Source organism: Poecilia mexicana, unplaced genomic scaffold (genome assembly GCF_051168715.1).
Source record: "Poecilia mexicana isolate PSO_F unplaced genomic scaffold, ASM5116871v1 scaffold_15, whole genome shotgun sequence".
Taxonomy (NCBI): domain Eukaryota; kingdom Metazoa; phylum Chordata; class Actinopteri; order Cyprinodontiformes; family Poeciliidae; genus Poecilia; species Poecilia mexicana.
In genome coordinates, this window is record NW_028263384.1 from 12,708,385 (window position 1) to 12,734,817 (window position 26,433).

At 40.4% G+C, this 26,433-nt stretch overlaps 1 protein-coding gene across 1 annotated transcript in view; it reads right to left on the minus strand.

The window, feature by feature from the left end:
* Positions 1-25,539, minus strand: part of LOC106914045 (uncharacterized) — a 127,243-nt gene extending 101,704 nt beyond the window's left edge. The window contains exon 1 of the mRNA XM_088013097.1: positions 23,862-25,539. Within this exon, the coding sequence (XP_087869223.1) occupies positions 23,862-23,930 (69 nt within the window). The 5' untranslated portion in view covers positions 23,931-25,539. The remainder of the gene's footprint in view (positions 1-23,861) is intronic.
* Between the last annotated feature and the right edge of the window lie 894 nt (positions 25,540-26,433).

A 26,433-nucleotide genomic window follows, 5' to 3' on the forward strand; every position in this document is an offset into this window, starting at 1 on the left:
AAATGGACATAAATCAGCCAATTGTGTTTGCAGTTTAACGGCGAAGCAGCGAACGGCATTAGCGCTGTTCCCGAAAACACCGCCGCAGTCTCGGGTCGTATGCGTCCAACGCCTTGATCTTTCTCAAATGTCAACTCCTTTCACATACCAAAAGTGATGCCGGACATTTCTGTGAATTTAAACTCCACCAAAAAGGAGGTGAAACTAAGGAGCATGGGCGGTGGCAGAAAGAGGCTAGTAAGGGGACAGCGCGACCTTTTGTGGCCCTTGCACCGAAGAGATAATTTATAATTTGTAAACTTTACAGTTTTAATTTAATGAAAGTGATTCACTTTTAGCTTCAGACATTTAAAGAACGGATCATCTGCTAGACCAGGGGTCTGAAACATGCAGCCAAGTGGCTTTTTGGTTCACTTAAAATATTAAACAATAGAATATTTTCCAGTTTTTTATTATCGTTGATTTTTATTTCATATTTTTATAGGTCGTTTTTTTTGTTCCTGGCCCTCTAGATATGCCACTGTTAAAGAGATCTTCGGTATAGTCATAATGAGGAGAAAGCTGACTGGGGGTGTAGTTTACCTTCTTTTTACCATTTACAAATCTCCTTTTTTTTAAGAATTCTTTTTTGAAAAGCAACTCAAGATGTTCATTACAGGGGAAAAAAATACTACTTGACACATTAAGGTAAAAAAACTGAAGTGGAGAGCTTTGCTTCATAAAAAGTCCTTGAAGTCATTAGAAAGCCACCGCCATGGACTATCCAAGGACCGTAATCATTCTTACCTTTTTTCTTCATGAGGTAAGTATAAATTATCCATGTCTTCTTAAATGAAAAGGCTTTCATAGAGCAAACACAGCCCATTCAACAGAAAGGTGAAAACTACTCACGAGGAATAAAATAGGAAGGCTAAATTAGACGTTAGCTAAAAACCCGGAGCAGCATTCATGCATTTGATCAAAGTGACAAAAGCCACAGCCCAAATCGCCCAAGGAAAGGTTCAGGCTTACAGCAGATGCAACATTATCTGTTAAGTATGTGGCAGCAGTACGAATCCATGGAGATGTATGGCTTTAAATGGCATGAGATAATGTCTGGGTTACTGATGACAGGCACAGGCAGAAGTAGTAAAAAAACAAAACAAAAAAAAAAAACCCCAAAAAAACATGAAATAGTAAATGACAGCATTTTACCAAACAAATACCCAAAAGATGCCGTCAAGTCAACTTTTTAAGGCAAAGAAGTAAAGTATTCTCCATGGGATCTCTTTTACTTGATAAAAATTAAATGAGAAAAGAAAGGCGTTGAGCAGCAGGAAGGTCTCAACAGGAGTTGAAAATATCTTTGGCTGTAAATGTTTTTTACAAAAACTGAGACGGTGTCAATCCAGTCCGCTGTTGGTATCAGACTTGATAATACTCAAGGAATAATAGACCTGATTAGATGTCAAGTCCAAATCCCCATTTGGATGTACATATGTTGCCTATTTTCGCCTAAAAAGCAGAACTGAAACGTTCAAAAAGAAAGTTTAAGCAGAGCTTTCAGCTGGCCATGCACTGCAGCTCATACTGTACGACTACATTGCAGAGTTCAATAATTCACAGATCACGAATCATGTTCTCACACTGTGTGACCCGATGCTTGGACGTGACCTGACTGCTCACACGGTGCGTGGAAATGTGACAGGTCAGACTTTTGAAACTGCAAAGAAGAAGAAGAAAAATCCAGAGGTGAAGAGACCCTGGCCAATCTGTGTGTGCCGACACCTACGAGGTGCGAGACATTATTTAACATGACCCACAATTAAACCAAAACTTGGCCTATCCTGAAGATTTATGCACATGTGGAAAACTGGCTGAGAACTGCCCAGCTTTGCAGCAACAGTGGAGAGAACAGGATTGCAAAAAAGTTGCTTTGTTTGATCATTTTGAGCTTTCAATATGGATTATCTGGAAATGTTGAAAGGCTCTGAAGGTACGAAAATTAAACCTAGAAAATACATAGAGTGCGACTACAAGTACTAACAATGTTGAAGGTGTTGATCGATTTATCACACACACACACGATGCATTATTGCCTATAAGGAATACATGGCATAGAAAATCCTCAGTAAATTATTTACAGCAGAAAGTCTTCTTATATTTCATTCTTATCAAGTAATTTTGTTGCTGTGTCTTGTAGCTTGTTATGCTATTTCACTGACATTTACACCTTATATGAGCCGCAGAGATGAGAGCAGAAGTTTTTATTTCATACAAAAACAGGAGTGTTGAACTGTCGTCCGAGCGTATTGTTGTCCTCCCGCTTTAAGAAGCCGCCCTGATCCCTCACTCTTTAATTACAGCTAAGTTGCCTCCTCAGCACTAATTATTTGTTTCAGGTGATCATAAGAAATAGGAGGACACACCATTGTTCTGGAAAAATAAATAAATAAATAAAAATGACGTTCAATATCAGCCTGTGGTGCTGATGTTGATACTAATCTGTTGTACAAATATGTAGGGGGGATACATTTGGATCAGATCAAATATCAAATAAGAAAAAATATGAATAAGGTACAACTTAGGTAAGATAAATCTATTGTTACCACTTCTCTTACCTTTTATTCGTCAAAAACGTTACATAACATCAAACATCAAGCTCTGACTACGACTAAATGTTACAAGAACATAAACGTTAACAAGGAAGGATTAATAAATGAGGCACAAAAAGCTCTGTTAATCTCATCTTCAGTCAGAAAAAAGAAAAAAAAAAGTCATCCTGCCTGATGAGTCTCATGCTGCCTTCATCACAGAGGCTATCGCTTTCTCTCATCACTAAAAGCAATAACACAGAGACGGGCAGAGAAAGGATGGCAGCGAACCGATCAGTGTTCCCCTCTGTAAGCCAGAAAAGCTGCACGATCTCGGCAGGTCTGATAAGCAACACCAAACGCTCCGCGCTCTTTCCTTCTTATTTCACTCCACCGGGCCCTCCCCTGCTGCTCCAGCCTACCAGCTGGGGCCCAGTCCCCACATCAGTGGAAATTTCCTGATCTGTCACTCCGGCAAGACAGTCCGAGTGATGGCGTGTGCTATGGGGAGTACCGCTGCAAAGGCCATGCACAGACGGACACACACACACACACACACACACACACACACGCATACACAATCCCTCAGCCCGCTGTCCCTGGTCCCCACACGACGGCTGTCATCCCGGCTCCGGCGCGTGGAGGAAAAATTTGTCTGGCGATGCATGTATCTCTCCATTTCAGACCCCCATCTGCAACTTGCTTGCCTCAACCCCTTCACATTGTGTCCTCACCTGTTACATTGTTGCAGCCCAGCCTGTCATGATAACTCAGACGAAGGCCGAAATGAAAAGGTGACGAGTCAAAGGCCAAGAAAATGGAGGGACCCCTGAACATTAATCTCCTACCGTCCTGCAACTCAAAGGCTAAAACTACCTTGCAGTTGCATATTGAGTAAAAAAAATGTAATTTCAATCTGCCTGATACCCTGTGAATGCCCTTTAGGAGAAAAGGGCAACAGATTACTGCTCCACCTCTTTTCTCTTTGCAGTTCATCCCTTTGGGTTCACCTCGCTGAATCCATTTCTCAAACGTTTCCAAGCATGATGCATTTAGGAACAGATCTTACCTCTGATCTGATGATACGAAAATGGAGAAATAAAATTTATTTCTCCAGAAGTCTCCAAAGTGAAGCTGATCGTGAAGATTGGGTTTAATTAAACAGAGATAAGTGGCTCATACTTTATTATGATTTTTTTTTTAAATAAAATCCAAAAATGAAGGCATTTTACAGTCATCCGCTTTTACTTTGATACCCAGCCCGATCAATGACCTTCAGAGGTCAACTAATGCCTCTTGTGTTGTGATGCTATCATTATGCTTTCCTTCAGGGAAGCTGGTTTGAACTGATGAGGAGGATGGATGGAGCTAGCAAGAGGCTGAAATAATTCTGTCTAAATAATGTTTAAATAGTCTCAATCTAAATCCAATTACGTATCCATGGCAACATGTGAAAATGATCGTTTCCAGACAGTCTTACTGAGCTTAATGCACTTTACAAACAAGAATACGCAAAGATGGTCGAGACACGCCCTAAAATTCTGGCAGCGCTAAACGCAGTCAATCTACAAAGATTAGACTCAGGTGGGCCGAGTGCCACAATTCATGACACAAAAATGTAAAAACTACATATTTTTTTCACAATTAAGAGCAACTTTGCTGTGTCTTTATTTTTTTTCATAACAGATATTTTAAGTTGCAACATGGCAAAAAGTAAAAGAAAGGGGTATGTATGCTTTTGCAATGGACCGTTTCCTACCTCATGCACATCCCGGGTAAATAAAACCACCACAATCTTATCTCACCTGATCTAAGTTCCAGACATGAGTCCCAATTAACCCAACACAACCTGAAAGTAACCCTACAGTCGCACCATAAATACAGAAACGGATTGTCAGAGTACTAACATCGCACCGGTAGCATCGTGTGAGTCACTTTGTTGCAACATCTTGTTCTGGAAATCCCCAAAACAGTAGAAGAAGAAAAAAAAAACAAAAAACACAAGCCCTTGTGGTTGCGTCTTCAAACTCACCCATTCAGCCCCCCTCATCTTCAGCTAATCTCACCCGGGTCTGACATTGTCCACAAGCTCATCAGGTGCAAAAAGGGAAAGCGTGTTGTACGTCACGAGGCGGTCGGTCTTAACTGGGACGGTAAGAGCGTGAAACCCTGCCTGAACCACTCTTTAGAGGTAAGCAGCATTACTAGTTGGAGGCTGTTAATCAGACAAGTGATAATCTGGTAAGGAGATCAACAAATGAGCCTCTCACAGCGGAAAAGGAGGACACGGCTTTAGACAATACAGCAGGTCAGTGCCATTCTTGAAGAGAACAAGGGGAATGATAGACGGGGGTCACAATTTAGACGGGAATGAGGGCAAGTGTGCAGCAGAAGCATTAGGATTTTGGGTGGGGGTTAATGCTGCTTTAAAAGAAAATTTTTTTCTACTTATTTTTAAAGGGGTTTATTTTTTTATTTTTTTATTCTTTAAATAACCAAAGATGTCAACGAGGGTTCAAGATCGCAGAACATAACAACACCTCTCTGCGTTCCTCTTATTCAGTGCCGTCATGATGCAAAGCAAAGAGGGCGGATTAGAAAAGCGACGGTGGCAGACGGCACGTATGACAAACTCAGCGACCACATCGGGGATTCAGGATTCTCCACACCTCTTTTGGTCTCCATGGAAACAAGGAGGCTGCGAAGAGGCCATCACAAGGCATTAGGAGAAACATGTATCCTGCTGCTGGAATTTCACAGATGCCACTCCTGACATCCCCTGAGATCCAAGTGTTGTTTATAACCTACAGACTGAATGTAGACATCAGACAGCACGTGTCTTTCAGTGTTCAATATTAAAAAAAAATAAATAAATAATAAAATAAGGAAGACAATAAAGAAATGCATCGGATATAACAGTGTGGGAAATATCTTGTAGCAGGAACTGTCAGGTATTTCATATTTTAGCTCAAACTGACTCATGGAGGGATGGGACGTCTTTTTATGGCTTATGCAAATTTGGCCTCAAACGTCAGAATAAGAAAAGGGCAAAAACAGAATATAGATGCAGGCTGTATCGTTTGTGGACGAGCAAAAGCTGCCTTCACAAACAGCACAGTTCTTGTTCAGCTTTGGGGTCAAAAAAAAAAAAAAAAAAAAAGAAAACAGCAAAAATTGATGATGTGGAAGGATTGCAATCATTTAAGTTAGACTAAGACAACCATTACCTAAAATGTTTTAATTTTTATTCACTTTGAAACACATGGCTATAGTTATGCCATGCAAATCTCCTCGACATGGGGAAGTTATGAATTATTTTCTCTTTGTTTCAGACAGCCATATGTTGTTTCTGCTGTAGAACATCACAGTGTCAAATGTTTTGCAAAAAGGAGCAGATAATAAAATATCAGTGGCTCACACAGACAGATGAGGGAGCGAAAGGACAACACAGACCTCCGGATCTGACCTGGATTTGGAGGTCAGTTGTATTTATTGCAAACAAGAAAAAAAATCTAAAAGAAAAATACGTCGTTGTGGGAAAAACTTGGGATGACTTGTAAATTTATATAAAAACTGACTAAGACATAGTAAACAATAAAGTCAAAATAATGTCAGTTTTTGAACAGAAGAAGAAGAGAGCAGTGTTAGCGTAATAAAATCACAGGTCAACACTGTAATGAGGTGCAAGATGAGCCTGTAGTGAGATTCTTACTGTGTCATAATCTTAAGTAAATAATAATTCAATGTAAATTTGACGATCATCTTACTGCTTTTATTTTAAACAGAAAAGAAAACATTTATTCCTCCTCTTACTGCTAAATAATATAACGCACACACTTGAAAAATAAAAATATTTTTCAAGTGTGTATTTCTAAATGTCATCCCTCTTTCTGCTCTGTCCTTTATAAAAGTAACAAAAGTTGACTTCAATTTGTTTAAAAAGCAGAAAAAAAAAATCAAGCCATCTGCTCACTGTGCCAGCCTGCAATCAGCCGCTTAGCGAACATGAAGCTCATAGATTGCTACATGTAGTTTTAACAACTCTTACCTTAGAAAGAGAAATGGATGCTAATGCTTCCTTCACAAAAGAGAAAACTCACTAGGCTCTGATACCAATTATCAGCAAACTCAGTCTTATAGAAAAAGACTGGAGGCTGTTCACTGGTTGTTGGGCAAAAAGCTTGGACTGTATTTTAACAAGTCAATTTTGCTAGCGAACACACGCAAGGCCTGGAACTGCATACTTTAAAATGCAGACAGCCACATAGATATCCCTGCAGCGAGGGTGAAAAAAATATATATTTTTTTACTGTAAGATGTCTATTTTACATCCCCTCTCCAACCTCCTACTCCTTCACCTATTCTCTGGGCAGCGCTCCGGGTTTCCAGCAGGCCGAGAATGACAGACAGGAGGCTTTGATGTTCAGGCAGCTCTTTCTTTGCATAACTCCTGCGTGAGCTGCTGCTTCTTCAGGGAAAACGCAACTCTCCTTCAGGTTTTACTCCGTGTTTCAATGAGAACACAGCCAAAAAAAACAAAAAAACAAGAACGATGACACCAAGAAAGGTGGCTGAAAAGATGAGAGACAAAAAAAATAAAAATGAAAGGGGGAAAAAAGGCAACAGAAATGGGCTGAAAGTGTGAGGAGGAAAGGAGGTCAGACAGTGGACAATGTTTTCTTCCGCTGAGCCAGAGAACGATTGCCCGGAGGAGGGGGATTCTGCTTTGGCAACGGAGGCAGAGAGGAACAGATGAGAGGGGATCAAATTAAGATCAACAATATGAAGAAACGTGTCATATAAGATATGCTGTGTTTATCATTTAAGGTGAATATTTCTAGTTGGTGAAGTTATATATGCAGCATCACAACATTATGCAGTCTACTCCAGAAACTCTGGAGCCTTTTTACATTCCCAACATATGACCATATAGATTTTTTTTTTAAAGCTACATTTGGTCTTTTGATATCCTTCCTAAAAGTGTGGCGTTTTGTGGTCTGTTTCTGACCATTATGGGAATCCTCAAAGCAGTTAATTGATCTTGAACTAATTTCCTTTGGGGAAAAAAAAAGTCTTTAATTACATCCTGATTATTCAGAAGAACACATGAATTCGAAAGATACTCTAATGTGAACAAATTTGCATGATCCACCTAAAAAGAGTCAATAAAACATCCACAATGCCTTGGTCTCCAATGTTTTTCTTTATGTTATTGTTCTTATATGAAGTTTTTTTATTTCCTGTGATTCCTCATGTATGGCTGCTGATGAATCCCAGCTCTCAGCACATTACCCAGTCTCTGGACTGTGCAGAATCGATACTAATGCTTCCTTTACAAAGCTCTTAAGTGTGATTATGCTGGTAACGAATGCAGCAGCGAGCTGCCGGCTTCTGTTAGGAAAGGAGGCGCTTTAGCACACACCGACAGATCCGTGCAGTACCGTTATTGAAGCTGTGATAATATGGAAACTTCCCGGGCGGTGATGTTATTTGATTTAATACAGGCTTCCTGCAGCGGGTTGTCATGGAGCATGAAATAAAGTGGATACTTGAGCAAGAACGTGCAGTTCTCCTGCCTTCAGCACACCAAGACGTTCAGGACAACGTTCTCCTCCCAACTCAGCTGGAGAAGTTTGAGAATGACCCCATCCTGTTCCACCGTGAGGGCAAGCCAGTGTCGACATGGCAACCTCATCTTTGGGATAAATTAGAGACCAGGGGTCAAACATCAACGTCTGGCCTGTGCAAGAAAACCCATAAACCTTGTGAAAAGCCTTTCCAGAGGAGATGAAGCTGTTCCAGCTGCGAAAGGTTAGTCAACATCATATTAAGACATTTCGATCAAGGACAAGATGTCACTTGACTTGATATGTGTTTGGTAGTTCGGGCAGCTTACGCTGTAAGGGATGCGCATCGTTAGGAGTACAGTCCTGAAGAAAGCAAGACTTCCTTCCACCAGAGGTGTTCGGACAAATATGGCTGAAGCAGCCAGGCCATCAGGCAGAATTAAGATGAAATGCTTCAGTGACGTTTGATAATTATCACTATAACAGTTTCACCTGTGTGCTATATTTGGAGGTGAATGAACCCTGACTGATGTTCACGACTCAAATCAAAAAGCTTTAGTCGCTCCTTGCAGGAGAAAAAGTCAAACCTAACGAGACTTTCAAATTAGATTTTACACCTTTACTTTCTGTCACTTTGTTAGTGTCCAAAGCTGTTAATGATCCTAAATCACAGACAGACGCACAAAAGAAGAGCTGTGGTTAATATCGTGGTTGCAGCAGAGCCTAGGTCTTCCTTGAACTACTCAATCCCTCTCTGTGCTGAGCAGTGAGGAGGATGTCTCCATTGTTTAATCACAGTGAGGGAAAAAATTGTCTTTTTGTTCCTTCAGAACTTAGTCATCATTATTGCAAAGCCCTACAGTGCTGACAAAACTTTATTATTCTGTAATTTTGACTTTTTTCCCCTCCCTTTTGGCAGCGATTTCATCTTCCCACTCACTTTTTACATAACACCCTTCGCTGTGGATGTAACGTTAGTAATTTTTAGAAAAATTCTTCGTGTTGCAGAACTCGGATGACTTTTTTGCCGGTTCTCTGAAATGTGTTTTTCCAGCTGCTTCCCCTATCGTACGATAGTTTTGTCTTTCGTTCAAGTGACTCCAGTGGCAGGGGATGCCATCTTTGTTCGTCCGGGGTCCTCGGGTCGACTTCAGTTGTGCCGGGTAATTCATGATGGATGAAGCAATCAGAAAAAGTCCCCAGCTGGTAAATTATGACTTGGCTTATTCTCTGTGGGTAAACTAGGCCATCTGGGATGAGCTATAACTATGAAAGCATGCTGGTCTGCACTGGGCCAGACACCAAGAAGATTTCAGCAGTGATTTATTCATGACACAAGTGGGTGAACGCTGAGCCTTCCTCTCCCCTCCTTGCTCTTGCAGCTTCCTCCTCAACACAATCACATCATTTTACACTTCCTCTGTGCTCTGCTGAATCTCACCATATTGGCAGCCTTTGAGAACCCTTCCTTCTCTGTCTACCTACTCGTTTTAGTCACATTTAATCATCAGGAGACATCTGCAGCTCTTTGCCTAGCTGCAAGTCAATGTCTGCAACTTCCCGTGATCAAAAGAATATTCAGTTTGGGACAGATGTATTGTAGAGAAATTATTTCAACTCGACTTTATAACAAAGATGTCGCTGTTTTATTTTAACCATTGCTGCTGTTGTCTACGAGACGGATTGAAACTATCACTACCTGATGGTCAGACTGGTAATTTCCTCAGGTGTCAGCTGTTGAAAGTATGTTTCCTACTTCTGGAAAGGACTGTTTTGCTCTATAGCCCACCCGTAACGTGTGTTGCAGTAAAACCGAATCTTAGACTCTTTCTGCGAAGCACATGGTTCCAGTTCGTGCCCCAGGAGAATTTAAGAAATTGTTCAAAAGCCTTCTCCTGTAATTCAACTAGTAGTTAGCTTACTAAAACTTTTTTGTTCTGATTAAAATCTTTCAAGCTTTTTATTTGTAGAGGCATGTGGGCCATTTTTACATATGTAGCCAATTTCTTGTATACATGGTGAAGACTGACTCAGCTACTTTACCTTAGTGGCATGTTCTCTTGTCTTTCCCATGTTAGACTGGGTAACAGAAACAGATTAGTAATAAAAAAAATTAAGTCAAATTTTAAAAAAGTATGACTTAAAATTACTTTAGTTTTATTTTTTTTTTAAATGAGCTTTAGCAAGATCCATAAGTGAAAAGAATAAAAGGAATATTGGATTGGAAATGTGAACAAATTATAAGTCGACGTTTTCTAAAAGTTTGAGTCAAGAATAGAAGGCAAATTTCACTTTAAGGTTTTCCATAAATACAAACCTATTCAATAAATCTGAATATTACTGAAAAGTCCATTTATTTCAGGAACTTTATCACTATGTTTAACACATTATATGGATTAATTACACACAAAGGATGCCATTCATAATGATAATAATCCACTTGCATGTTTTAAAAACAGGTAACTTAAAATTAGAATATTACATTAGACCAATGAATAACATATTTTATACAGAAATCAGAGCTTAATGAAAAGTATGTTTAATACAAGCTTAAAGGTTGATGTTTTCTAAAGGTCTTAACAAATGGGCCTCATCTGAATTCATTGAATATGACTGTAAAAAAAAACAATAAACAGTGAATGCTGAAACAAATAAGGCATTTAGCAAACAAGATATTTGATATTCTTTCAAAATGTCCCATTTTGTAGAGCCCTTAAAGGATCTACAACATCATTACGGAGTTTGATGCTGCAGATAATGACAGAATGATCACCTCTTGTAAAAATGTCCATTCAGGTCATTTCATGGACAAACAAGTCCACACACACACATGCAACCACATACAAAGACTATCTCATTAGCAGATTCACACCCTCACAGCTGGAGTTTGTCACGTTGTGTGTTTGCTGCCTCTGACCCCAGGGCAGGAGAAACCCTGCCGCTGTCCAGGAAAACACAGGGACATGCTACAACACAACACACAACAAAACATTCAACACACACGAGACTTGCAGGCTGTGCCTGTTTGACTCCCAATGGCCTGATTCTGGTAAAGCAACAAATTTAACACTCATAACTCATCTTTTTTTTTTTGTAAAACAAACATGCAGAAAAACATTCTACTATTAATTTAATCCTTCAATTTTACATTTACATCCTCTCAAAATGACACATTTGAGGGTGAACTCTTATTAAAAGAAAACCAGCTCATGTGGCCTGCTTGATTCTAGCCTGTGTAGCAAAAAGTAAAATAATTAAACCAAATGAAGTAGGTAATGAAATCAGTGACTATCAGATGGTGGATGGTAGAATACGTGTAAATGTTTGCTTATAAACAACAACAAAAAAAGTGCTATTATCGGTCACTGAGCAGAAACAGAAAGCATCTGGGTTTAACACAGACAGAAATATCTCAAGGCAAACAAAAGGACGGATCCAAACAAAGCAGACAGCCACCTTTACTCTCTCCCAGAAGCGCATGGCGCATAATCAAATCAAAGCCACATTAGTCTGTCTTCAGCACAAATTGAGATATCAATATCAAGCGAATCCCATCTGTCTGGCTCCTCTGCTCCGAGGAAAGGAGAGCAGATGAGTTGGAGAAAGATTTTTTTTCTCTGTCATATTAAAACTCAACAAATGTCAAAGTTTTACCAGAATACTGAAGAGACTTTTTTTTTTCTTCTTATGTAATACTGTGGTAAAGACGCCTCCTTTGTGGCTGTCACAGAGACCCCGGGGAATATCCTGAACGGAAGCTATTTCAGGTTTACATGCAACGATTCAGCACCTGTTGGGAATCTCTGTTCTTTTATCTATTAAAAAATGTTCCCCCTTCACGTCTCTCATGACACTCATCCATTATCTTCACCCACCTTCCTCTAGACTACCTACCTGGTCCTTTCAATGCATTTTTCAAAAGGTGTGACAGTCCTGTAGCTCAGGTCATGTTGCCTCAGGGCTCACACGATAAGCCTGTCAACCCAGAGCTGGCACCAGAACAGAGGAAATGCAAACTTACCGGGCTGCCCCGAAATAAACCAAACAAACAAAAAAAATGTATACCTACAAAATAAGAAAAAAAAAAAAAATCTTCAAAATCTAGAACACAATAAGGTGGGTTTTACAGCAGAGCCCAAAACAGTTGGCTACATTCAAGGAATCTTTTACCCTTTGCAGCTCTACCATGTACTCAGCAAACTTATTTTTACTTCAGTAAAAACAGTTATTCGATAGTATTTTTTCTTTCAACTTTAAATCAGAGCCGGATGTTTCGGATACTCTGGAGGAAGTCTTACTTCTGTGGCTGGAACTCTGTCCTTAAAAACTAACACCCTGATCCTCTTCGGTCAGGTTTTGGGTAAGAGGCAGGAAACAGAAATCCCTCTCCGTCTCCAGCAGGATCCCAAGGCATTCCCAGGCCAGGAGACTAACACAGTCCGTCTGCCTCTGTCCCATTGGGTCTCCTCAGGCTGGTATGTGGCTGAACAAACCTTAGAGGGGAGGCACCAGATACTGAAACCATCTCAGTTGACTCCTTTCAATGCGGAGGAGCAGTGGCTCGACACCTTGCTGTTATCAGAAGACAGAAATTGTCTGGTTGTCTTCAATTTCCTGGGTTCTTCTCTCAATCTTTTTGCCAAACACACTGACGTACCTTTCTTGTTTAGCAAACCCACTCTCATATGTGTGAAGCACCATGAAGATTATGGCCTAGCTTAGACTATTTAGCGTGGATTATTGCTCCTTTCAGCAACTTTCTGAGATGTAATCTTCAGATTGCACCATGACAGATTATCTAACAGAGGGTTGTTCAACATAAGACTAAAGAGACTGATCAGAATCTGGTTGGGTAACTTCTCTAGAGGTGTGAAGCATGACGTAAATCTAGAGGATTACATCTTCTTTAATTAAAAGCTGTCTCTGCAGCGGTCTCTTTGGGCGCAGAAACATCCGAGTCACTGAATGAAAGAAAGTGAACATTGTTCTAACCTCAAATGACATTTATTGTCTGAACACAGGTAGGATGTAAATTCACAGTATCCAGAGCGAAGGTAACCATCTCTGGGCCCACCATCAAGCAGTCATCTTTTATACAACCTGAGAACACTTTTTATCCTGACAAGCTATTTACATAAGTAGCCTTTAGAAAAGCAAGATCATGCTGAAATATGGATTTAAACACAGAGAGGGTGATTCTTAATAAAACACTGCACGGCATGTTTCCAGGATATTTCCCTCACCTGGTTTTCTGGCACTGCCTCGTCCTGAATCGTGCTAAACTGGCAATCTGCTTTCTATTACAAAGCACACATTTTGATTCTTTGGTGTTCTCCCTTAAATATTTTCAATTTCCTATCCAGAAAATCCAGGACCCTGCTGTTAAACGCATCTCCAAGCAGGAAGTTCAACAGCAGGGTCTTAACAAACTGCAGATTCGCTGTGAGACAGCCATCTCCCCGCACTTCATTTTCTTTTATTTATTCATCCTACTCTCCAAGAAGCTCTTATTCTTCATCCAATGGAGGAAGCACTAGTGAGCCATCTGGAATGGCTCCACTGGAAGTTTTCCCGATCCTAAAATACATCCACTACTTCAATAAACAACACATGAGAACAAAAAAAAAAAAAAACTGGCTACAAGGGATGCAGCTTGTCCTTCACAGTAAATTATCTTTTCTCAGTTACGAACAGCATCGTAAATGTCGCCGGCCTGATGGAGGTCGTAGAAGGGTCACAGCTATAACTTTTTGAATCTGTCATCTGTTCTGTTTGCATCCGCAGTGCTTCCCATGAATATTTACTGCGAGTACAATCAATTTGCACATCAAAAATGACAAGACAGGAATTCACATCACTTGACAATTTTGTCTTCACTGTGGAAACTGGGGTGGGAATAATGGGATCATTGTTAATGTCTTTGTGTTAACGTCGTCATTTTCTGTCCAATTATTTTCATAGAACTGGTGAATTATTGACACAGTCTTTCAAAAGCAGAAGAACAATAAACCAGAGCCATTTTTGGCTGATTAACTGAGAAACAACTAAGAAATAAATGTACAGGTTTCTACACCGATTGCATTTCAAAATTCAGTGCATGACCGATTTAGATTAATGGATTTCTTCTTTCTATAAGTTTCATAATTTTCTAGACATTAAGAGTATCAAAAATTTATCTTGAAATTAGATCACCCAACACTTGCCAGGTTCTTAAAGCACACATTTTTAACTGTTTTATTTTTGGCATTTTGTTTGAAGACCTATTTAAGAATCAATTATCTAATTTAAAATCCTGATATAAAGTTGCTTATAAGTCAAAACGTATGAATTTGTCTATACCAGTTAACTCAAAAGAATGAGTAAAATGACTAAAATGTTAAACTTCAGGCATGATATGGTAGCCTACGTCAAAAATATAATGCCATTGAAATATATCCATATATCATCTATTGCCACACAGACGCTTCATTTGAAGGACATAACTGCACCCTATGTCCAAGGATGAGTCCAGACACCACTATTAAGTAAGTTAGTATCACTCGCTAATGTCCAAGCTGTTATTCCTTCGATCATAATCCATATCTGATGACAGTAGCTGTTGTCAGAACGTATACAGACCAATAAATCAGGAGCTCATTATCATAGTTCTGACAGAAAAAAATATTTATAGGTTTTACAAAAGAGATTAGAAACTGTACACCAAGCCTGACTGATGCATCTCCACTTTCAACAAATTTTGTCATCCTGCTTAGCTCTGCTTGACAGTTGCCATAGCAACAGTGCAGGAAGAATCAATCCCAAATAGAAAAAACAATGAGAGTTGTGAATCTGACAGGAATAATCTTTTGTTACTTTTTAAAATTTCTTGTGTCATAATGTACTAAAAGGAGAGAGAAATTTGAGGAAAAGAAAGGAACAGAAAGGCTCAACAGAAGGAGGAAGAAAAAAAAAACAAAGCCCTCCCGCTCAGAGCTGCTGGGAACGGAAAACGGTCTCCGATTCAGGCAAGAGTCGCTGCCAGCAGAGGAAAGTACCAGTCAAGTGGATATCCGAGCGCACATCATTACACTAGATGTCTCAAAGCAGCTGCATTCTGGGTCACCAAGCAGCCCCAGCTGAAAATCTTCAGATAGTTCACATCCAGACTTATCCAGTAATTCAACAGATCTATTTTTAATTACACAAAAGTCTTCACAAATTTTTAATTAGACATTACGTTACAGCTCGGTAGCCCCTTTTTTTTTTTTCTAATGGAGAAAAACACTTTTAAATTACTCTGTGGCCTCGGTGTTATTGATTCATTCTAGCAGACAGACATGAAAGAAAACGAGAAGAAAAAAAAAAGACTAACCAAGGCCTTTAAGGTTACTTGCTTTTTCCTCGTGAATGTGGAGGAGAATATGAAGAATGAACTGAAGCAGCCTGAAGAGTGGGTTGTTACAGCTGAGTCTATTTGTTGATTAGATCTAGTTCAGGAGCTTGGTAGCTCACTGTGTTCTGTCTCTAATTTTGCGTTGCGGCGACTGGACTTCAAGCGTCAGATTTATACGTAGAAAGCAGAAATAACTCGGTTAATCAGTGCCAAATCATTTCAAAAGGATAACTTTTGGTCAAGAAAATGAGACCAGTTCACATAAAACACAAGGTATATAGCAACATCTGGCAGTATTTCTCATCAAAGTGAGGTCTGTCTCATGAAGTCCTGTCCAGCTGACGCCATCATTTTATTTTGACGGAGAAAAGGAAGTACTTCATGAGTTGAACACTTGACTACAAAAATACTTAACAAGCCTATTCCACTTGTTTTTTTAGAATCTTTTTAGCCTCAGTAAAGTGGTCTTTATTGAACTGTATATAGTAAACTGGGTTCGGAAACTCGATTCAGTTTCCGACACTGGAAACTGAATCCAGGACAACCATGTGGAGGAATACAGCCTCTGCACATGGTGCACGCTCTAAACTGAGCCACCCAACGGTCACAAACAAAACAAGCCTCCATCACTTAAAAATGCTTTCATGAGATGTATAAATACCACAATGGCTAACTGTTAGCTGCTAAACACACTGAAAAAGAGTTTAAGATTAACTTTAGCACTTGAAGAAGTTGTATAACAAATAAAAACTCAATAATGCAGGACTTTCTTCTGTTTTATATCTTGTTTTAGTTGATTGTATCAAATTCCAGAAATGATTCAAATAACTTTGTCATGAATTATTTATGATACAACAAATGTAAATTAATGAAATGTTCAGCTATTATTTAAAAATAAAAATATTGAAAATGTTGCAAATTTAAATATTCTGATGCCAGAACCGAGAAGATACTCTGATGACGTCTTAAGCTAAGCGGAGCAAAATGACTCTGAATCACTCCCATCACATCCTTTTCCCTTCTCCTCTGTCACTGCCCAAATCTCACCTCACCCTCACTTCTCCGTCTTCTGTCGCTTTTTTCAGCCCTCTCTATTTCACCTCCTTTAACCCCTCCTGCTCCCCTGGCTCCTCATCTTCATTTTCACCTCCTCCTCTTCCTCCTTCCCTGGCTTGATGGAAGCACAAGAGCAGGGACGGTTCATCTGAGATTGATGGAGTTCTGACAGGCTGATCCCTCTGCCCTCTCCTGAGGGCTTGCAGCTGTGCCCAAGCTCCCAGACGCCTACCTACCCAAAACTCACATCCACAGAGAAACGGCAGGAACGCAGCCGCCCACATGGGCACGCATGCCTGCATTTATAGAGCTCCAGAGGAATGGCACATGTGGATTCACACACACCTCCACACTGACTTGTGGAAGTGTGTGGACTGCTTTATATAAGTAATCACATTTTGGTGTGGAACATGTTGAAGATATGGCTAAGATTCTTAGGCTTTTAAAACATAAAACTAATATCAATCAGGTTAAACTTTTAAGCTCTAAGTAGACGTGTATTTTTCCATTACTGCTGGCATAAAGTCGTTTTAATAAGATGACAAAGGAGCAGTTTCTGATCACTTTCATCTGCACTCAGCATAAGAATGTGATGCTGCTCTTCCTCCGCCTGCTGAATGGCACTGCCTAGTTGGCTGAATGAAGGATAACACGTTTGGTTTTTGTTCATAATATTTTGCTTGCAAAATACACAAACAGTTATAGTGTGCGGGGAACTAAAAAAGACCCATCGTTTTCATGTTGCTACCTCAACGCATAATGTTTAGTGAGAAACGCACCGTTCTGTCGGGCAATAACAAATAAAACAAAAACAGAACAGAAAGGTCTCTCTGGTATCATAAAACTACGTTTTTGGGAACATTAAGGTTTTTCATGCAGCTACAATGGAGAGGTACACCGCAACAGAACTTTATGTCAGTGTACGCATCTTTCAACAGCAACATATCTCTGCACGCAACTGAATTACTCACCCGAAACAAGTTTAATGCAAACATCACGTATACTTTAGAAAAATCAACTTACGTCGAAATGGCGACCTATTAGCATCCAGCTAGCGCAAACTCCATAAAGCTACAGATGCCAGTCGGAGGAATCCCCGCGCACGAGAGGGGATTTCCCCAACAGCTGCGCGTGCTGCATCAGGTACAGCTGGCACACAGGTTGACGACATATCAAAACAACTCCAAAGTGATATGAACGCGTTTTATTTAAAAAATATATCAAAACATCACCCTTGAACATGTTTTTCAGGTGGTTATTTGCTCTGCTCCAACCAAATCTCGAGTCAGCTCTATGTTTCCTGCTGTTTTAAGTTTTAGAACGTAATCAAATTAATTTTAGAAATTGAAAAATATTCCTTGTTTAGTAGTGACAAAACAAAAACAATTCCCTCTGTGAGCGTCTGTGTTTTAATTATGATTCACACTGTAATAGTTATTAAAAAGTCGTTTCTGGAACAAGACTTTCATTCATTCATTCGCTCTTTCATTCTCTCACACCCTGCACGGTTCACCTGCTGGTCTCAGACTATTTCAGGGGTTTCCTCTTTTCTTTTTCCACATTTTGTCTCCAGTGGTCCATGAGGCATAACCTCTTTAAGGATTTGTTCTGTGCCAAGTCCATTAGCGTAATCTCCCAAACAAAAGCCGCACCTCGTTTGCTCTCTCTCTCTCTCCCCGTCTTTCTGTCTGTTTCTCTCACATGCATACACACATACACACACACACTTCACATCCTCCATCAGCACAATTACCAATGCTCCCCCTCCTGTTATCTGGGAAATGTGATGTGCCGTTTCTCTTTGAAGGCTCTGTCACAGAACGGCTTTATTTCGCCTGTCCTCCAGATGCAGGCCTCTCCATCTCTGGCAGGGTTTTTCCATTCAAGACAAAGAACAGGGCCAGCCGAGCTTGGAAGCCCGGCTGGCTGACTGTCTCATTAGGAGCAAGACAACACTGAGTCAACACAAAAGAGAGGGGATGTATTTAGTCCAGTGAAAGATGGACTAATGGAGAAACAGAGGCTAAGTCATCACATTTTGTGTTTAACTGGTTGATTTTACCTGGTAAGTTCAGTCAGCGAGTGTAGGCTTTTTCTTTTTTTCTAAAACAAATATAGTTTTCGTGTCACAGGTTGCTCAACAGCAGCAGCAGCAGCAACTTGTTTGTGACAGAATTTCAATGTTGCAGTGATAACGCATTTCTTAGCTGTCCCAGCTTGTCAGCGTGCCTGACAGGCACGCAGTCAGAAGGTTCAACTGAGGATTTTTTTTTTTCTGACACAAGCGCCGCTGTTTCTTACACAAGCCTTTTTCACTAAGCAAATCCTATAAATAAATCTGTTCACAGATTGGCTCAGCTAAATGGTGCTAATTTTGGTCTTGATACAGTTTTGCAGGTGTCTAATACAACATATGAACTCCATTCATGTGCATTTTTTAAATAATCACAAAAATTAATAGCTAATTTTTCCTAAATAATGGACTTATGTTATTGAGAGAGAGCTTGGGTCGTTGTACTCAAATATTAAAAAACACAAACAAACTTGACCCAGTTTGTTCAGTTAGAGAAGCAGGAGCACAAATCATTCTTCTTAAGGGTTCAATTTTTAAGTAAACAACTTAATCAAATTTTGTTGAGCCTCTTTCACGAAGAAATGAGAAATAGCATGATGATAAATATGATATATAATCATGTTACAGGATTGTGTTAAATTTAACTTACCTCAGAAACAGAAACTCTGTTACTTAAGTCTGCATTAGTGTTAGCATGTTGCTAGTGGTCTATTTTGTTCTAAATTCCCACTAAAAATACAAAAAGTTTAAATACTGTTTTGTAATTCTTTGGTAGCCTTGAAATTACAGGCATTAGTTTCTAAAGTGTAGTTCAAGCCTAAATTTGAATTCCAGTGCGAGACTTTTACATATCCCAGAATGCCATTGTTATTGGAGCACATCTTGCTTTGGTATTAGGCACATAAAAAAACAATGTGTGTATCAATCTGTATCATCAAACAAACCACTTTTGTTTTTTCCCCCAACCCTCAGTCGAATGGCTGGTTGATTAGAAAAGAGGGTTCAGACAGTTTCATTGGTGCTGAATCATAGTTGGCACTCTCTCAAAAATTTTTTCTGCTTTACGTGGGTAAAGAAAAGTGTAATTTAAGCTACTAAACAAACCGTCACCAGTCTTATCGCATCAGATGCCTTCTGACTCGTGTGCACTCAGCCAAACCGCCCGTTAAAATGCTTCACGAAAAGATTCAACTTGACCCAACCGCAGCTTCTGTGTGACGACGAGGAATGCAAGCAAATGAATTTTCTGTTTCTGTGCTTGTGCGAACGTTTGTGTTATGTAAACCTCATTATCTCTGTAACTACATCACATTCTTGTTATTAAGCCTCTCGGAGATCATCCGGCACTCGGAGGAACATCAAAGTGTTTCACAAAAACATTAACAAACAAGAGTCAGAAATGCACACACACACACAGCAGCCATGTTGTTCTTAAACACACACACGCGCATTCTTCAAAAGCAACTAATGGTGACAAAACGACTTGAGACGGGTGTTGATTTATGACGTCCGCCGTAATCACAATCAGTCCGGGACCCTGAGTCGAAAAGATGCTCGATCGTATCCTTGAGCTTTCCACCTGTCACCGGAGATGCCGCATGAAAAATATATCCATCTTCTGGTCACTGTATTCACCTCCTCCCCACCTCCCCACCCCCGCCTGCCTGCCTGCTCTCACCCTCGACATCGTTCGCTGAGAGCAGAAACTAGTTGCCATGGCTACAGTCATTAACACATCTGGCATACTTATCTGGCACACGCGCGCGCGCTCACACGCGGCAAAACACAAACCCACATGGGTACGTGCTTGCACAATAAACGACATACATTACGTACGGCAGACGGCGGGGGAAATAAAAAAAGGAAACATGAATATGTATTGCTTTTTCTGTGCTGCTCTCAGTTTCAGGGCCGAGGTCCGCAGCACGCGTGTGTGAGCGGGAGATAACGGGTTGAGGTTTGATGGGGAGAACAGTGAGAACTTTGGGCCTCCGACTTAATCCCATGGCTGAATTTAGCCTTCTTTATCTACATATGACAGGGAAGAGAGATGCAACTGGAGAATCCTCATGATACTGAAATTATGCCCTATTCAACGTTCACACTTCTTGTTTTCTCTGAGCTAGCGCCTGCATCCCTGCTGAGATTTTTTTTTTTTTTCGATTATTGATTTAATCATTGTTGGAGCTTTTTCACATCTAATAGAGATGCATTTTGGACTGAGTACCAGCACACTCAGATATATTCCTGCTTTGGTGGTGGTTTGATGTCCACCTTTGACACAATTTTTACTTGAGTGTAAAGTAAAAGTTGAATCAGGTCAGGTCTTTTTGTCCTTTTTTGATCTTGCTGTCTCTTGCTTTTTTTTTTTTTTTTTTTGGATGGTTCTGTGCAACATGCGATATTTCACGGATACCAGCTCTGACTGCCGATGATTCAAGGTCATTTTCTATTTTATACAGGTAGTCTACAGTAAGGAAAAGGGTTTACTTGACTTCAATACACAACAATTACCAACAGGAGCTCATTAAACAGTTATTTTGGTTTCATCCGATGTTATAATCTGTCATATTTTGTAAGAGTCAACACGTTCGTACAAGAATCGGAGAACATATTCTAACAAAGTTTTTGGGAATATAATAATATGTAATTTCATTTAATTATACTTTAAACATGAGCATTTTTCTTGTGGCTGTGGCTAACACATTCTAAATTTAACATTACAAGAAATATTTGTAATAATTACTGGTTTTTCACTACAGGAGATAACATTGCTGTTGATACTGACTTTCTTGCATCCATAAAACTCATGAAGGCATTTTTTTTTTTTTTTTTTTGAGTGCAGTTTCATTGGGTTCACTGCCCTGCAGGGGTTAGATTGTTCCCTGATTCAAAATACCTGATTCATGTTGCAGAACTCGATGGTGAACTGCTGAGGCAATTCATTCCTTTGAATCAGGAAAACATTTTAAATATCTAAAAAAAAAAAAAAACAGTGCCTTGAGGACCGGGATGAGCAAAAGCTGTCATAAGAGGGTGTGATCCATAATGAGCAAAGATGAAAAAATATTTATCAGCAGAATGAATAATGGTGCTTAAATTTGTATGAAGTACTTGGAGACAATCAAATATTCATCTAGACATAAATAGATGTTTTTAAGTTAAGTATTTGTTTGCTGGTTCTTTTAGCAGTTTTAAAACATTTTCTTTACACAAGTCTAGTTAGAGGAACCAGATTGACAGCTTTTTTCTGTTAAACAGCTGAGCACTGCTATAAATTATTTAATGTGTCTGTGTCAGATCTACTCTCTTTGTCTTTATGCTTTGGATTTTCTCTCCATTGTATGACTTCCTGATGTCAAAGGTCTCCTTTGAAAACAGTTAGATGAGTTTGGATGGAGCACATCCTGGATTATCTCTAGTGAACAAACATTTCTCTGTAGGATTTAGACTTGGAGATGGAAGAAGGGTGAGTTATGTGCATTTTTCTTTAAAGAAGTCATGATATGGACCTTAACAAGATTCCCAGCGTATTTTAGAAGAGGGGGTCCTGTTGGAATACGTGTTGCCTAACAGATCTGTTTTGGGCCATGATGAGACCTATGTGTATTTGCAAATTCAGTAAGTAGTACAGTGCAGTCATTAACAGCTCCTGCCTGAATGACAATCTGGGTAAGCCCCTCCTTCTTTGCCAGAAAAAGTGACAAAGTGGTTTAATGATATAACTGGGTTTTGAAAAAGATGTATCTTTCTCTATAGGTTTGAAACCTGAAACAAAGTTTTGGGCAACCCAAGATGAGTGTAGAGTAACTCACATAAATCCATATACTTTCCTATAAGGTTGACAAAGGATCAGAAAATGACTTTTTATTTCACACATTCTACACTGTTTTTAAGAAATCAATTTTCAGTAATATAGTTTGAACGGTAGTTGAACAAATAAACTCCAAACAAACTTTGCAATAGCTCTCTAAGAAAGGGCTGATTAGGAAACAAACTTGATACCCATTTTAGGACCAATACCTGTCTTTTCTTTTTTTTTTTTTTTTTCAGTGTTTACATTGTACACAACACAGGAGGATTTCACTGCCATGATTTTGTAAGACTAGATCATATTTACCAATAAGCAAATGTTCAGAATACAACTTGATCTATTAATTTCATCACTTGTTTATTCGTGTTTGAGCGTTCATGCCATCCCCTGACTCAATGACACCCTGGTAAAGAGCCATATGCCCCATCTTCCTGAGAATACAAACAAATATTATGCTGTAATGCAGTGGATTGATTGGAGCAGGATTTTTAATAATGACTGCATATGAATTGGACTAGTTTGTCTTTTGGGTCACCATGTTGACCCAAAAGCACTGGAGGCACTGGAGCAAGCCAGAGTTGTAATCTTTTGTAATTTTGAAAGAGAGAGAGAGAGAAAAAAAAACAATCAGGATGTTGAAACGTATCCAGAAAAATTCATCACAGAACGAAACATTCCACGCCAGAAGCCAAAACATGTTCATGCAGCAAACACCTTCAATTATAAAACCATTAAAAACAGGTCCTGGAGAGCAAAACGGGACAGTGTTTACCAGACAGTGCATGTGGCTCAAACACATTTACACACACACACACACAGCTGTGAGAGAGTTTGACAGCCCAACAGATGCCTGTGCGTTACGTGCGTCTTGCTGCCCCCACCCTAACCCCTGAGGACATCCCCATGCTCTCTCTCTTTCTCTTTCTCTCTCTCTCTCTCTCTCCCTCCCCACTTCACATACCGCAGCTCTCTTAGTCACTCATTTTTTTCCAACAACAAAACAACCAGACCAACCAGTTGCAGCATCAGAAAAATAATAAGTGGTGATTGATGTACGGTTCCTCAGCTTGGTTTGGTAGCATTCCAGGTGAGGCTGAGCGCATATTTCTCCTTCCGTCTGAGAGCGCACGCAGAAGACAGGGAGTAATGGAAGAGAAAAACAAACAGACGCACACGCCGTGCTTCTAAATATACTGGAGAGAAACCTGCACCTGTTACAAAACCTGGTGGTCGGAGACAGCAAATGAAAATAAAATTGTTTGAAAGCGATCAAAACAAGTCTTCGGCCACTTTTGACTTGCCCACCTTGCGAGTGAGGCGCACCTCAAGCAGAAACCTCAGACTTCGTTCACAACAAACCCAGCCACACAGAGAGGGCTAAAAGGAAGCTTTTCCGCTCTCTTACCTTTTTGCCTTTCTTCTTGCGATGGGCTCCTTTCCCGCCGCCTGCTTTCTCCTTAGCCTCCTCACTCATATTCAGAAATCTCCCTCAGTTCCTCTCCGCTCCCCACTTGTGTTAAAATCCAGCATGTAGGAGCTTGTGGAGCGGAGCTGCCTTCAGCGACTCAATGTTGCCACAGAAATGTCCATTTAGGAGCAGAGGAGGCAGATTCGCTCCCATGCAGACTGGGGGTAGAGTGTGAGAAAAGAGGAGAGACTGGGAAGACTGTGCTGATGCTTTTCTTTCTCTCACTCCCTCCACTCCACCTACTCCCCTTTCTCCTCCTCCTCCTCTTCCTCTCTTCTTCTTCCTCTCCACATTTGCAAAAGCGCACGCAGGCACAGGCTTTCTGCGAGCAAGCCTTGCTGGTTTGCTTGAGGTCCACTCCCACTTGCTGCCTTTGGTGAGCACAATTGGCGAATCTCACCAGCACCCTCACGGGCGAGGGTGTGGAGGCAGAGGGAGAGGAGAAAAATAGAGATGGAGGAAGAGAATGAGAAGGTGGAGGAGGACGTTGGTATATTCTAAGGAAAGTAGGAGAACATAGAAGAAAGTAGAAGGAAGGAGCGCATTGCTGGAGGAATGTGCTGCTGCCTACCTGAGGATGGAAACTGGAGACACTCTCTCAAAAAAAAATACAAAAAATAAATAAATAACTGAGATGGAGATCAGATTGAAAGAGATGGTGGATGAGAAGAGAGAACGCTACTGGTGTTAGTGGCAGAAAGGAAAGGCTGAACGAGAGAAGAAAGAGGCGTCATCCACGCAATCTCCTCACTCTGCCGACCGGCTGACTTCTGCTGTTCCTCTCTCCACAGACGATGGGAAATGAGACAAGTCTCTCCACAGACAGCCTGGCAGAGAGATAGAGCGAAAGAGAGAGGAGGTGGGGAAAGGGGGGAGCAGGGTTAAGAGGCAGAGGATCACTGACACGATGCATCAGGTCCGTCCAGAAAAGGAAGTGTCTCTGGTAGCCTCTGCCAGCGGGATCAGCTTACTGAAAACTGGAACAGACTCAGTCACTGGGCCGAAGTGTGTAAAAGTCATTTTGTTGGAAGGAGAAACACAGCTGGCATGCAACATGCATTCAGTACTGCTACTAGCCAAACAATAATCCAATCAATGGCAAATGAAAAAAAACAACAAAAATAATGTCATCTTCTGAGCTCCAGAAAGCTGCACCCATGGAGAAAGCTCTTTCTAATGAGGCAGTAGGAATCAGAGAGAAGGAGGAAGAATGGAGAGAGAAAAAAAAAACGGATGAAATGGAACGAGACAGGAGAGAAGGGTGGGGTGTGTTGAGTGTGGAAAACGGGAGGAGAGAATTTATGGTGGGAAATGAGGATGAGAGAAGAAGGAGGGAGGAGGCAGAATGGGATATTAGTCAAACAGTCAAAGCAAGGAGCTGAGGAGAGGATGGTGAAGCAAAGGGATTGAAAAAAAACAAACAAACGGGGAGCAGGCGGAGGCAAAGAGAAGAACCGGAGATTTGTTGTGATTGTCTTGCGAACAACACCTTCTTTATTCCAGGGGACCACGATGGCTTTAACCCCGTCGTCTCGCCCTCGCTCCTCCTCATGAGCTGCCATCTCCGCCAAGCATCAGTTTGGCCTGGATACCCCAGCATGGAAACAGTAGAGTATGATTAAAAAATTGTTAAATATGCTTTGTTTTTTGTATTTTTGTCTTTGTTCGCTTAGCCAAGTAATAAAATTAGAGCAGCGAAAGCTGAAGCTGTTAAACATAAACTCAACAGGGATTCTTCAGGAAAAAGTTTCATTAAGTCTCAAAGTTTGAGACTTGACGAAACCTCTTCAAACAAATCGTCGGAGAACAACACACACCAACGGAACGATGTGACCAGCGGCGGCAAAGATGGGCGACTTGTTTCCCTATTGTCGTGATGTTCTGTCTTCTAAAATGCTGTCATTGTTTTACGCCAGATGCAATGAGATGCACACCTCCCACTATTATCTCCCCAGCCCACCATTGACAGAAAAGCGTCTGTATCCTTTTTGGTCAGCAGTCTTCCTGTCATGCAATATTCTTTCAAATGTAACGTTACATCAGGAACGCTGACCTAAACGTTAATATAACAATGTGTTGGGACTCGTCATCTGCAAATGCCTGATCTGAAATACCTCAAATTCATTTGTTTTTGTTGTTGTTGTGACAAACAAAATCCCCAACTGGAACAAAGATGCTCAAGCACAGGCTGCTCAAACTTTTTCCAGTTGTCAAATGAGTGCAAGTGGTGAGCCTAGAGAGGTCAAAAGGTCACCAAGGGTATAAAAAATGGATAAAACCATTGCAAAAAAAACACAAATAGTATGGATAATTTTTTTTAAAGCCTGGTAAGTACCCTATTTCTTTATAAACTGTGGTTGAAGCTGGAGTCCCAGCAGAAAACGTGTTTACCACATCAAATAAAAGCACACCTTGTACCTGAAGGAAAACTTTAAACTTGACTTTAGTCAAACAGAAAGAGTTTGAATCCAGGGTTTGCTTTTATTACAGGTATCCTGCATTTCACTGT